Below are 14,773 nucleotides of genomic sequence, written 5' to 3'. Positions count from 1 at the left end.
TGGCTGCAGGGTCACGGTAGGTTCGTTTCACCTCGGGCTGGGTGGCTTCCCCCAGAGCCAGTATGCTGTCCTGACTCCGCATGCTCCACAGCACTGTACACGATGTTTGTGAGCCAAGCAGAACAGGGCCACAGCAGGCCAAGGAGGCTGAGGGGTTACCTCAGCACCCAGACTGTAAAGCAGTCACCTTGGAGCCTCAGAGTGGCAACACCAGATGCTAAGGGGAGGAGCGTGGGAAGGTGGCCCAACCACACTCAGACCAGTTCTTCGTCAATTCCAGCACACGACTGGGAAGGCCACCTCACTGCCACTTGAGGGGACTACACCGCCCTAGTGGCAGTGATTGAAAGGATGCCCAGTCCTCATCTGAACTGACCAACTTGGTGAAAAACGCTGGGAGACGTGAGGTGGGAAGACAAGAAATGGGAGAGACTGCCCCTAGCTGATAACTGAAGACTCGGCGCCTCAGCTGGCCCCACTCAGCACAGCTAACAACTCTGGACACACTGCACAGCACAAACACACCAAGGCCATCGGTACTCTCCCTCTGCAGGCCAAGTCCAGCCCCTTGGGCCCCACCACAGGGAAAGACACCTGCAGTCACAGAAACACAGCGACTTTAAACCACCGTTGTGATTTTTTATTGATGGGCGACAACTTCATACTGGCAGATATCACTGAACTGTGTACAGGTAGGGACGCGGCATTATGGAGACAGCAGAACGAACAGAGCAGACCCAAGGAGATATCCACCTTCGTTACTTTGCCCACTGTTCATCATGTGTACACAGAAGAATGCAATTGGAAATCTGTTAATGGCAATAAAGTTACAGTCACCCATCTACGAAGACCAACACCGGACCCCACACGTGCGGGCTGCAGTGTTACGGGAGCAGGTTCTTGTCGCCCAGCTGTTAAATGTACTTTTCCCGTCAGGAACCAGCAACTGCTTTTTTCTGTTTATTCATCTTTTGAAATAAGAACTATTTCTTCTCTGATAGCTGGCTCATTTTTATCATTTATCAAAAACTAAAGGGTGAGGAAGGAAAGTGATGGATTAAAAAATTTATTTTTTTAAGGAAAGATAAAATTCATTTGCACAAATTTACAAGTGTTGCTGCTGGTGCACGGACTGGAGAGCACAGCAAGTTCCCCTTTCTCATCGCAGGAACCAGCACTACTTCCAAGTACAGATCTTTGTGTGTGTTGTCTTAAACCAAGCAACAGTCTGTTTCGACCAAATGATTTTGATTTGGAAGTTAGAAGTCGACATAAACTATGTTGCGCAAAACCCCGAGGCGTCTCCTCTTTTTCCCAGCCCATTTCTGCAAAAGGGAGCGAGGTTTTTTCTTTTAAAGAGCCACTAAAGAGAGGCAGGCAGTTGGTGAGAACTGGTGTTCTACAAAGCGGGCGTTGGGCACACACAGCAAACGCAGGGTTACAGCAGGTCCACGCGGCGGTAGTATAGGAGGTAGGCCGTGCGCTCGGCAGCTGGCTTCACCACCTGGTACTGGTTAATCACCCTGACCGACTGGTCATCGATGCGCAGCCAGCCATTCAGCCCAATCTGGAAGACATCGGTGGTGTAATGACCGCCCGTCGCGCTGTTGCCATGATGGTAGACCACTGGAAGAGAGCACACAGACTGCTCAACGGCACCTATGGGACCCCTAGATCCACTTGCCGTCGCAGCTTCCCACATGTGACTGTTTACACTGTAACCAAGTCAACAGCTCCCAGTCAAGAGGGGTGTGGAGCTCTCAGGTAAGGGTAAGAGATCTCCGTTCAGAACACACTCCAAACGTCCACGCAAGCTCTGGGGACCACACAGCTGAGCACCTGGTGCCAGCCCCACTTCCAGGCTGTCCCCTTGGAGACTGTGGGAGTCTGGAATGAAGACTCGGAGCTGATATAAACAGCATTTGTATCAGAAAAAAAGATGGGAAGACTTAAAGATCCACTAGAAGAAGGAAGACGGAAAAGTCAATTTTGTTATGTCATGACTTTCTCACAGCAGAGGAAGACTGGTGCTGGGGTCTAGTGCATATCGTGGCCCCACATCCACAGCAGGGGACATCCCCTCCACACACACACACACACACACACACACGTGCCCACACACCAGCAGGGGCCCTGCAGAAATGCTGTTAGGAATTACTTTTTCCTTTTAAAAAATTACCCATTTTTCTATAACAATGTTTTAATGAAAAAAAAAAATACTTGCTATTTTACTTTAGTAAAAAAATTCTGTAATTCAGCCAAAAAGATCCAGTGAAGGCCTCAAGCACACACAACTGCTGCAGGAGGTGCCGGGGTGAAAGCAGCTGTGAAGCACACACCCAATATGACACAGGGCAGTGGGCAGAATTCTGGGGAAGGCAGTGTGGCCCAGCAGCTTGTCCCACCAGCACTAGCACATCACTGAGCTGAGCCTTCACAGGGACCACAGGAGCACAAGCCCCCAGGGCCACTCTGGCCAGGGCCTCCCATGGCGGATGACAGCACTTCCACAGCAGGGCAGCTCCAGTCTGGCCAGGCCCATGCACGCGAATGTCACAAGGGACCTGAGAGACCTGACCAGTCAGTCTGGGGACAGCAGACTGTGAGGATGACAGTGGGATGGGGTCAGCTCCAGGTCACAGCAGAGTGACCCAGGGGGCCGCCACAGAGCACAGGGACATGCTCAACATCAGCACCCCTCTCAGGTCCCAGATCCACTGCTTTTGTCCTGCAGCTCCACCTTGAGGACTTGCCTTGGATACAAGAGGGGTTTCAAAGTGACTAAGTAGAATCTGAAACACCCGAGGGTTTCAATCATTTGTAGTTCTTGTGTGACAGCTACAATCCACACCCTCACGAGAGAAATGCACTCTACACACACTAACTGCTGAAATAGCAGGCCAGGTGACTATGCAGGAACAGGGCCTGCAGCTGTAAAGGCCACCCGGCAGGAGCACAGCTCAGGTTTTCTCAGAAGCTTCAGGTTTTCAAAACACATTAATAGTACTCAATCTCCTTGGTTCCAGAAACAGAGTCATTTTTAAAAGTACTTCTTAGGAACGATGTTGGGTGTAGTAGGTTAAGATGACCCAGGTGCCTGGGCCCCTGCCACCCATGTGGGAGACCCAGATGGAATTTCAAGCTCCTGGCTTTGGTCCAGTCCAGTCCTGGTCATTGTGGCTATTTGGGGAATGAACTGGCAGATGAAACTAACAGATGGGAGATCTCTCTCTAACTCTTTCAAATAAATACATCTTTAAAAAAGAAAGTATTCCTTTATTGGCATTTAAAAAAATATTTATTTATTTGAAAGGCAGAATTACAAAGGCAGAGAGACAGAGAGAGAGGGAGAGGTCTTCCATCTGCTGGTTCATTCCCCAGATGGCCACAATGGCTGGAGCTGGGCTGATCTAGAGCCAGGAGCTTCTTCCGGGTCTCCCATGTGAGTGCAGGGCCCAAGGACTTGGGTCATCTTCTACTGCTTTCCCAGGCCATAACAGAGAGCTGGATCAGAAGTGGAGCAACTAGGACTTGAACCGGCACCCGTATGGGATGCTGGCACTGCAAGTGACAGCTTTACCTCCCCTCTGGCATTTTACAGAGTTCTAACCAAGCAATGACCTTACTTCTGAGGTTAGAAAGGAAGTGAGGACTCAGGAGGCTGGCAGACAGGGTGTGCGCTCACACTGGGCCCTTGCCCACAAGACAAGAACTCCCAAGGCCACCACTGACTACAAACCTTCCACGCAGGCCCCAGGGGGGGCTGAGGCAGGGAGAGGGCAAAGAAGTGCCCAGCTTCTGCTAGGACTCCATGCCAGACTGCCGGAAGCCAGGCTGGACTCTGGCTGGTGGCCAAGCCTGAGCATCAGCCAAGGCCTCAAGGGAAGAAAAGACGGGACCAGCTGCATGGGCATAAGACAGTCACAAAGTAACCACTGGGAAGGAAAGAGAGAAGACGTGCCTTCCAGTGTGGCCCAGGGCCCTCAGCCGCAGGCCAGGGGCCCGATTTCCTCACATGCTAACAGGGCCTGGGGCACACAGGAGCCGGAAGCCATCCCCTGGCCCTCCAGGTCTGAGTGGTGACTCCTAGAGTTTTGTTTTGTTTTGTTTTTTTATAAAATGAGGATGGCACCACTCACCTCTCAGGATAGCTCTAAGGAATAAGGAACTGGTATACAAAAGGTCTCTAGTACACAAGTTCAATAAATGCCACAAAAATAGCCAGAAAAGCAAACACTGCTGCAAATGGCAACAACAGAAAAGTCTCAGGCAGGCATTTGGGGCTGTGGTAAACACTGCGCCCCACCCTGCAGGGCCTGGGGTCAACACCCGCCTCTGGCTCCCGACTCCAGCTTCCTGCTAAGGCATAGGGGCAGCAGTGACAGCTCAAGAAACGGCCCTGCCGGTGCCGTGGGAGACCTAGATCCCCAGCTCCTGCGGTCAGCCTCAGCCTGGCCACAGCTGTCAAGTGGATTTAGAGAATGAACCAGGAAGAGAGCCCTCTCACGCTCCGCTCTCTCTGCCTATCAAATAAATAAAAATAAAATTTTAAAACAGGACTCGAGGGCATTCAAAAGTAATATAAAAGAGATGGGTCGGTTCAAGTCCCGGCTGCTCCCACTTCCGATCCAGCTCTCTGCCATGGCCTGGGAAAGCAGTGGAAGATGGCCCAAGTCCTTGGGCCCCTGCACCTGCGTGCGAGACCTGGAAGAAGCTCCTGGCTTCAGACTGGTTCAGCTCCGGCCATTGTGGCCATCTGGGAAGTGAACCAGTGGATGGGAGACCCCTCTCTGACTCTCCTTCTCACTGTGTGTAACTCTTTCAAATAAATTAATTAAAAAAAGAGAAAGATAGACAGTAGGGAAGACAGAAGAAGGGCAGAAAGCATGGACGACGACGTGGTACTGCAGAAGCCAGGAGGTGGGCAGGCTGGGGCCCAGCTCTCGGGGCAGGGGGCACATGCGCCCTCCTGAGGGTTGCCCGTGTCTCATGGGAGGGTGTCTGGCAGCCAGGGGCCTGTGAGGTCCAGGCCACCTTCTAAGCACCATTGCTGGCACCAGTGGATGAGAGCAGGGAACAGCAGCTTGGGCTGCACTCACCTCACCGGGCCGGGTGCAAACACCACAGCAGCGGCCACAGCAGAGACCCTGTCCTCAGGTGACCAGCAAGACCGCCTCTGGTTAGAGAACACTCACTTGGAGAGGGTGCGGACGCTGGCTCAGCTCAGGGCCTCAGGGACACTGGTCCAATCCTAAGCACTGAATTTCAGAAGAGAGAAACGCTCTCAAATGACTCAGTGCCTTACAAAGCCTTCAAGGCTGATTAATCCATGAGGTGGCATCACAGCTCCAGTGGCTGGGGACACCTTATCACTGCTGTAATAAGGAAGTGGTCACACATGTCACTTACCTGCAAACAGCCTATAGGTTCTGTGGCATTTGAAATTCTTATTTTTAACCCCTGGAGAAAGCAGTTCTGAAAAACAAAATATTAACAGCTCCAATCCATAGAAGCACTTACAGAATGGCTCGGGACAGCCCAAACACATGGCTAACACGCACCCAATTAAGTAAACCGCCCAGCAGACCAGGAACAAAACAGAACTCCACCCCCTGGTGGCATAAACACTGATCCACAAGGCCAAGCGCCGAGCAATGCGTAACACGCCCAGCGAACAAGCCAGCGGTTCGGGGAGGAAGTGAGCAGTGCACAGTCCCCGCACGGCTTCCTCAGAGAATCCCTGAGCACAGAGGTGCCAAACATGGACAAACACAGCAACCAAACCAACCTGTCTCAGAAAACCCAAGGGGCTTTGCACTATGTCCCCATGTCCCTTCTCCGATGCGGTTTCTCAGAATGCAGCTGATACAAAAATACCTTCCCGAGCCCCCAGCGGGCAGGGGCGAGGCGCAGGGGCGGGCTGCGGCCAGGAGGCCTTCTCTGGCAAGGCTGACCCCAGGTTTCCCAAGAGACGGAACAGGCGGGAAGGATGATCCAGCACAAGCTGACGCCCCCGGCCTCCTTCCTTCTCCTCAAATGGGATCAGAAGGCCTGCTGCCGAGGGCGAGGCCCCAGCTGCAGATCCAAGAGGAGGCTGCATGGGAAAACTGGCCCAGCAGCAGCGCCTGCTGGCGAGTCGGGGCTCCGTGAGCGGGCCTGAAAGACACTGCCCGAATCTGAAACTGACGGCAGCACGAGGGGCTTCTGGAAGTTCACAGAAAACGTGTATCAACAAATCAGGTACGGTCTCCTGAACTTTCTCCAACTTTTATGTATTTACTTGAGAGGCAGAGAGAGCTCAATGCCCCAACAGCCAGGACTGGGCTGGGATAAAGCCAGGAACCAGAAACACCCAGGCCTCCCACGTGGCTGGCAGGAACCCCATCACATGAGCCACCACAGCTGCCTGCTTTGAGTTCTGGGTTAGCAGGACAGTGGAGGCCGGAGCCGGAGCTGGGAATCAAACCCAGGCACTCCCACGTAGGATGCGGGAGCCAACAGGCCAAGCACACGCCCCTTCCCAAGTGCCTCTGGGCAGGGTCCCTAGGGTACAAGGAAGCTGACCACACACAGAAGCTGGCAGCAACTCAGTCACCTGCACTGGGAAGTCCGGGGAACAGGTGTGGGTGCTGTGCTGGGGGAGGGAGGCCTCCACACTTCGGCTTGCTCCTCCCAGATGCAGAGGGACAGTGGTGCCCCCCGTCTGTTGCCCAGGTCCCCTGCTAGTCTGGGAGTCACATTCCCAGGCAAGCTCCAGGCATGCCCCACACACGTCCCACAGCTCTCAGGCTTTCCAGCTTTCCCTCCGGCTGTGCTGTATCAAGAGAACTTGCAAATGTGCCGGACCTGCTGAGGCCTGACTGCCTGCGGACACGTGTGACGCTGCAGCCAGAGGTCAGAAGGAACTGCCAGTCTACGGAAAGCGTCCAAATTCACCAGTGTCCATTTAACCAGGCCTGTCACGTAGGTGTCAGTACCTACTATGAGGGAAATTATCACATTCTATTAACTCATAAAATGTTTACAACAGGGCAGGTGCCGGGACGTGGTGGTCAGGCTGTCCCGTGGAACCGGGAGCCGGCTTCGGCAAGTTCCGGCTGCTCTGCCATGGACCCTGCTTCCTGCTGAGTCAGCTGGGTAGGCAGCAGATGAGGCCAAGGGAGAGAGCGGGATGGAGTTTCTGGCTCCTGGCTTTAGGGTAGCTTAGCCCGAGCAGGTGCAGGCATCTGGGCCATGCACCGATGGCTCTCTCTCTCTCTCCATCCCGCTGCCTTCACAAGCCAATCTTTGCTGAAAAATTGCACACACAGTTTTGAAAAACCTTTCAAAAATGTTTATAGAAAAATGCTCCTTTGATGTACAAAGCCTGTTTTTATCTACAGAGATTACAGGGTTGTTTGAATTTTGTCTATCTTTGGCCTATCTTTTCATTTTTGCCTACCTTTTATCTAGCTTTTAATGAGAATTTTAATGTAAAGTTCTATTAAAACAAGAAAAGACTTTTTACAAAAGGATTAGCGAGTTTCCTAACGCTGATCTGCGTAGCACCAGTGCCGAGCTGAGCTTACTGACCCACAGGGGCGCAGCCCGCATACGACTCGCTCCCGAGCCATTACCTTTACTGATCTCCAAGTCCACAGGATAATCAATATTTTTGATCAGCTTCTGACATCCACCCGTCTTCTCGTACACAAATCGTTTCAGGTGCAGCACGAGAACAGGAGGGAGCTTCTCCAGAGTCACTCTCCGACTTATCTCCACCTAAGGCACAAAGCACACCAGGACACACGGGCTGGACTTTTGGGAGCAGCAGACGCCCCCTCCAAGTCCCACGGCGGGTGCCTCCCACCCTTCCCTGCACCTAGAAGCTCCCAAGCTTCTGCCACGGCTCTCCCTAGAAAGCGCCACCTCCCAAACGCAGCAGGGAGTTCACGGCAGGACTTCACTCTGGGGCCTGAATGACAATCCAGCAATACCTCGATTACTGATGTGTTCACCTGTTCTGCAGTAACTAACTCTCACAGGGCTCACATCTGGGGGACAAATACTTTAAAGTGACAGTAAGAAAGCAGCACATGGAACACAGAAACAGCATCGGGGACTCTAGAGGGGTCTGGCTGCAAGTGTCTTACAGGGCATCAAGCCTCTGGGAGACAGCACAATGACCCGCACTGGCTGCACTCACCACCCAGATCCTCCAGCCACCTCTCAGCTGGCTAAGGGAAGGGCAGCCGGACGCCAGGCCCTCACTCTGACCGAGAGGATGGATCACATCACCTCCGGGACGCTTTGTGGGCTTCGGGATCTAAAGCTTCACCACTTCCTGCCACTCCTGAAACGCCTCATCCCGCATCCCTAAGTATGCATTCTGGGTTCCAAACAAATTGAGGCACACTTTCTTATCGCCCAGCACAATCAGACATGCTCTTGCATAGCAGATACTCTGTATGGCCGCATTTTGTCACAAGCCCTCCTTCACATGTTCCCACAGAAAAAAGTGTTTGACCTAAAAATCCAGTAAAATTAAACCCAGGATTTAGAAGATAAATTTCAGAAAAATCTCATGCTATTTGCTTTTTCTATGTACACCCATCCAAGCTGTCCACAGTCTCGCCTCACCCCTTGCCTTCCAAGGCTCGTGGTCTCGTGGTGCACACACACCACCACGTCCCAGCGCTACAGGCACTTGCAGCGGCCTCTGGCACACGGGCTGTCCGGGAGAACTGCCCTGGCCTCGCACACTCCCTGTGGCCGCCTCAGGCCCGCCCGCTCCACCCCTGCAGTCACGATGTGACTGGCAAGGCCAGCGGAGGAGATGCACACGCACCACAGGAGGGCGGGGGTGCCAGCGGCCAGGGACAGAGAGCCCTCTCTAGGGAGTCACAGCTGCCGCAGCAGGGAGCCCACGGCCAGACACGGCCACCCCAACACAAACCCTGCCCTGCCCCTCCCATGAGGTCCCAGTGCCAGACTCTTCTCAGTGTCCTCACTTAAGCCAGTAGCCACGTTTCTGTCTTTGGCTCCTACCACATTTATTTTTCAAACAAAATCACCCACGAGAAGCAAGTCAGGAGACACAGTGGAGACTGGGCTAACTCCTGCAGATCCCCGAGAGCCGGGCCTCATGGGCCACAGTGGAATCCTCTGTGGCCAGCTCTGCCCTCGCACACCAGGGGCACAGCCACAGTCTTTCTGAGCCGGGCCACCGCGTCTCCCGGGGCCAGCACACACTGCCCACAAGAGGGGCGTCCAGAAGCTGCATGCCTGCCCCTTCCCCAGCACACACCTGAGAGCTCCCTGCCGGAGCCACACAGGGCGGAGCCTGGCTGTGCTGACAAGGACACACGGCTGTCCTCCTCCCCGCCACCACTGAGGACAGAGCCTCGAGACATCCTCTTTCTCACAGGAAATCGGAGAACACAGGTGTCGGCACAATTTTCTATTTTTCAATGCCCTTAAAGATCTAGCATCAAATACAAAACACGTGTTTAGAACTCCTTTTATCCTAACCCATCTATCAACACTGTACTCCAGATCATGGACTGAAATAAGCGTCCCAGCCTCCGGGACGGGCAGTACTGAGTCCTGAGACGGTCAGACCGCAGCTCAGGGCCAGTGTGCGAGGAGGGGCCGGGAGCACTGCTGGGCTCATTCTGGAACCGTGGAAACGCTCAGTCCAGAGCTCAGCAGAGCTCAATGCCACCGCCGATTCCCAAGCCACAGTGTTCGGCACACGGGGTGCAAGGTCCACGGTGAGTGTACCTCTTGTTTGGTTTTTGTGGTGTACCCTTGGACAGACTCCCTGGCCACCAGGCTCTCCAGGGCGTCCTGGACTGTGCGTATCTTGTCGGACTGGATGTCCAGCTGCAGTGTGAAGAAGGGCTGCAGAGTGGCCGATTCTTTCGAACTCTGCTGGTAAACCACAGACCTGAGAATGGAAAGCAAAACAGAAAACTCAGGAGACCACTGCCTGCCACTTTCCCTTAAGATGAACCAGAAGAGGAATAAACATGGGAGATCAGATTATTCAGTTTTACTCTCAGAAGACCAGAGAACAGAAAAGCAACAAATCATGAATTTAAAAATAATTCTGCTACACTCCCCTGCCTACACATTTCTAGTAACTAAAGCTACCATGGATAACCTTCCCAGCTCAAGTGCTCCGTGCGTTCCCCGCCTGCACACTGTGTCCCCTGCACAGGTAACACACGTGAGCCCCTCCACAGCCTCCAGGCGGCTCCTTTCAAGTCTCAGCTATTCCAGCACACAGAGGAAACCCCAGCGTGAGCTGTCTATTTTTAATGGCATTTTCCCCCTATAAAAAGTGATTTACAGACAGTGGGGAGTAGGATGCGTATGATAAAAACAAGTTAGCATTCCCGGAGCAAAGGCTTACAGCCTTCCAAGAAGGGTGCTGGTCCAGCCTTGTTTTCTCGGCTGGTTTTCCATCTCATTTTATCCAAGTTTTCCCAAGTGACAACAGTGTATCCATGTCTCTGTGGGAGCTCGATAAGGGCTCATCAGTCTGCACTGAGGGACCAGAAGGTGTGGCCAGGTGCCTGGGCTCTGCCCAACAGAGGCTGCAAAGACCATGCGGCCAGCTCCTGTACCCAGGGTCAACAGAGCAAATCTTTGCCTCTGGAATGCAAAGATCTGAGTGTGGCAGGTCCAGGAGTTTCAGAAAGGCACAGTGGGGAACCAGCAGTGAGAGCCAGCGAAGACACTGACAAGTGGGCTCCGGTCTCCAAGCTCCTGTGTTTTCTCAAAACACAACGAAACAGAAAAACCAGAAAGCCGAATCTTGGAAGAAAGGCTTTCAACTGGTCTGAATAAAGAACTGTGGCTGACAACCAAAGAGCTAGGGACCTATAAGGTTTCCTTCCCTCTGCTTTACCACATCTTAAGAGATTCATTTATTTATTTGAAGGGCAGAGTGACACAGGAGAGGAAGAGAAAAAGAGAGAGGTCTTCCATCCACTGGTTTACTCCACAAATGGCCGCAACAGCCAGAGCTGGGCCAATCTGAAGCCAGGAGCTTGTTCTGGGCCTCCCACGTGGGTGCAGGGACCCAAGCACGCGGGCCCCCTTCCACTGCTTTCCCAGGCGCATACTAGAACACTGGGAACAGGAACCAGCACTCATACTGGATGGCGGCACTGCATGCTTTGGCTTTACTGGCTGTACCACAGCAATGGCCCCCACTTTACCATTTTTCAAAAAGAAAGACTAACAACCATGACCACAAAGACAACACAGAGGCTGAGGCTAGTGGCCATGACAGAGCCCTCCAGGCAAGCGAGTGGACGCTGACACCTTCCGCCTGGCCTCTGAAACAGCGCAGGAGTGGAGCACAGGAGCAGAGAACCGCCCAGGGCTCAGGCCTCTTCATCCTCTGCCAAAACAGCAACGCCCAGACCTGCTGTCCCCGAAAAGCACAAACCTTATGTGTCCACCGAAAATGCAGGTGATGGGCGTCTGAACAAAGTCAGCCTGCCGGGTGACCGAGGTCTTGTTCCTGGGGCCCACCTGCTCCCACTCCTCCTCACTGCCTTCGCCTTCTTCCTCCTGCTCCTGGGTCACGGGGCGGCTTCTGGGCCCATTGGGAATGGCCAGCTCTGAAAGGAGAGTCTGCTTAGGCAACTGGTTGCAGCAAAAACCACATAAAACAAGCAAGCCGGGAGCCTGCGTGGCTTCAGAAGGAAGCCAGGCGTGCTGCCCAGGCAGAGCCACCACCAGCAGCGGCAGCGACCGAGCCCGCACCACAAGACCTCGGAGAAACGCAAGGCAGGTCTGGAACCCAGGCCACACCGTGTGGCCACCTCTGGTTTTCCCACGATGCATGCCTCAGCACATGGGACTCAATTCCCAATCAGCCAAGGAGAACGTCCACACGCCGTGTGCGTGTGACAGGCGATGTACAGATAACCAGAGCCCCACCAGTGAGTAAGCCCGTGAATTCTGACTGTTGGGGGGAGGGGCCTCACACACAACATGGGACACGCGTGTAAACACCACTTCTCGGGAAAGGGCCCTGGCTCCGAGCGCGGGAGCCAGCAGGGCAGGACTCACTCTCGCCGTGCGCCGCCAGGAGCTTCTTGAGGCCCAGCATCTCCTCGTGCAGCCCGTTCAGGATGAAGCCCAGGTACTCCTCCGCGTCCTCCTGCCGGCCCTGGGGGCACAGACGAGCACCTCGGTGTCAGCCGCACGTCCACGGCCTGCGGGACACGGCTCCCCCTCCTGCAAACCACGCCTCCGCCGAGATTTTTTAGGCCTACACGTAAAGTACTTCTGAAAACTGGCCCGAGTTTTCCTCTGCTCGCTGAGAGCCTGGGGACACGAGGCGCACTGAACTGTGGGGCAAGCGACGCCACCTTCAGCTTCTTGTTTTTTGCTTTTCCATAGTTTCAAAATTTTCCACAATATTTATACCTTACAGCAAAAATGGTACTTAAATGATAAAAAAAATTAAAAGGCTGGAGAGGGGCAGGTTAGGCTGCCGCAGGGACACTGGCGCCCCTGTCACAGTGGGAGTCTGAGCCCCGTTACTGTGCTGCCAACTCAGCCTGCCCGGCTAGCTGAGGAAGGCAACAGGTGACGGCTCCAGTGCTTGGGCCACGCCAGCCACCTGGGGGACTGTTGCAGCCATTCGGGGAGTGAGCCAGAGGATGGCAGATCAATCTCTTTCAAATAATTAGATCTTTTAAAATAAACAGTTTCTTTTTTGCTTAAATGAAATCGAAGACCAGGAACTAGATGCCTGGTGCCACCTCCCATACACCCCCGAGATGGGTGTTCACGAGGAGCTATGACATCAGCGGCCCGTACTTCCTCTCCTGTCTCTGACAGGCTCCTACAAGAGAAAGGACTCAAGACGTATGTGAGAAACATCCAGCTGCTAGGGCCAGCATTGTGGTGCAGCAGCTTAAGCCAGCATCCCACAGAGTGCTGGTTCGAGTCCCAGCGGCTCCATTTCCAATCCAGCTCCTTGCTAATGGTGCAAGTATCTGTGACCCACGTGGGAGACATGGAGTTCTAGGCTCTTGTTTTTGGTCTGGCCCAGCTCCGGCCATTGCGGCCAGGTGAGGAGTGAACCAGCACACGAAAAGTTTCTGTGTCCTCCTCCTCTTGTCACTCTGCCTTCAAATGAGTAAACAAAGATTCAGGGGCCGGCGTTGTGGTGCAGCAGGTAACGCGCTGCCTGCAGGGCCAGCGTCCCATATGGGCGCTGGTTCCAGTCCTGACTGCTCCACTTCTCATCCAGCTCCCTGCAATGGCCTAAGAAAGCAGAAGATGCCCGAGTGCTGGGGCCCCTGCACCTGTGTCAGAGACCAGGAAGAAGCTCCTGGCTCCTGGCTTCAGATTGGCCCAGCTACATCGATTGCAGCCATCTGGGGAGTGAACCACTGGATGAAGACCTCTCTCTCTCTCTCTCTCTCTCTCTGCCTCTGCCTCTGCCTCTGTCTCTCTGCCTTTCAAATAAAGAAATCCTTAAAAAAAAAAAAAAAAAAAGGCTGAGCTGTTCTGTACATAGGCACAGAGCAACAGGCTCCCACAGATGAGTCGCGCCAGCTCCCCATTCCCACTGTTTTGTCTGATTCTGCAGTTTATCAGGAGTTCGCGATTTGCTTCTCCCAAGCAGACCACACACTCCCGGGGTCTGCACGTTCTCTGCTGCCGGACTCCGGGGAGCTGCACAGCGTTTATCTGTACTCTCCGATAGGGAACACGGGCACAGCCCCCACGGGCCGAGCTCCGACCGGCCCGGGGCTGCCCTCTCTGGAAAGGCCTCTGCCTGAGAACCTGGAGTTCAGAGAGTCCCTGCCATTCCGAGAACGGTGAAGAGACTGTGCCCACCCTGCGTGTGCAGTCTGCTCATGCTTCCTCCGCGAGCGTGGAGCTCTGCTTCAAGCAGGGAGGGGGCACTTGTGGGACTCCACTCCCGAGAAAACCCAGGGCGCCAAGTCTCCGACTGGCTTGCCTGGCACACAACACGCGGAGCTGCCACTGAGGCCCGGCGGGTGAAGCCGTCGCTTTGTGAGGCATCCCATATGGGTGCCACTTGTGTCCCAGCTGCCCGACTTCCAATCCAGCTCCCTGCTAATGGCCTGGGAAAAGCAGCCTAAGATGGCCCAAGTCCTTGGGCCCCTGCACCAACACGGACACCCAGAAGAAGCTCCTGGCTTCAGCCCAGCTCAGCCCTGGCTGGTGCAGCTACATCGACAGTGAACCAGCAGATGGAAGGTCCCTATCTCTCCCTACTGTCTCAGTAACCCATTCAAACAAATAGTAAATCTTCAAAAAGAAAAACAAGACAACACACTGGGCATCACAGGCGGACCTGTGGGGCTGCACTGGCAGAGGGTCCAGAGTGCCCTCCAGCCCTCACTCCGCGTCTTCTCGCTTCCGGGTCTGCTTCACGCTCTACTGCGGCACTACAGTGTGCCCACCGCACGCCGGCTGCAGTCCCCGAGACCTCCCAGTGCCTCAGCAAACTCTACCGGAGCAGAGTGCTGAGGGCGCCGCCTCAGAAAACCCCACCCCGAGCTGGGCAGGCCTCCTCTGGCTTTTAAAGCACCTGGGTGTCGTCCATCTCGTGCTTCTCTCATCTGTCCACTTAGACGACACAGCCGACTCCCCCACCAGCCCTCTCTCCGGGGCCAGATGACAGACTGGACTCCATTTCTGCATCCTAAGCAACACTGCACATTTCCCAGGGCCAAAGCTGCACGACGGGCACTGGAAAAGCCTGCAATTCTACGCTGCCCCTGGGACA

The 14,773-nt window shown here is 54.2% G+C and overlaps 1 protein-coding gene across 3 annotated transcripts in view; it reads right to left on the bottom strand.

Annotated features, from left to right (window-relative positions):
- Positions 1-615: 615 nt before the first annotated feature.
- The window catches only part of USP10 (ubiquitin specific peptidase 10), a 63,670-nt gene continuing 49,512 nt past the window's right edge, over positions 616-14,773 (bottom strand). For all 3 annotated transcript variants that reach the window (XM_062177629.1, XM_062177630.1, XM_062177631.1), the window contains 6 exons: positions 12,070-12,169; positions 11,441-11,615; positions 9,763-9,928; positions 7,617-7,761; positions 5,410-5,475; positions 616-1,626 (listed from right to left, as the gene is read on the bottom strand). In XM_062177629.1, the coding sequence (XP_062033613.1) occupies positions 1,439-1,626; positions 5,410-5,475; positions 7,617-7,761; positions 9,763-9,928; positions 11,441-11,615; positions 12,070-12,169 (840 nt within the window). In that variant the 3' untranslated portion in view covers positions 616-1,438. The remainder of the gene's footprint in view (positions 1,627-5,409; positions 5,476-7,616; positions 7,762-9,762; positions 9,929-11,440; positions 11,616-12,069; positions 12,170-14,773) is intronic.

This window comes from Lepus europaeus, chromosome 19 (genome assembly GCF_033115175.1).
Source record: "Lepus europaeus isolate LE1 chromosome 19, mLepTim1.pri, whole genome shotgun sequence".
NCBI classification, from domain to species: domain Eukaryota; kingdom Metazoa; phylum Chordata; class Mammalia; order Lagomorpha; family Leporidae; genus Lepus; species Lepus europaeus.
This window is presented reverse-complemented; position numbering and strand designations above follow the sequence as displayed.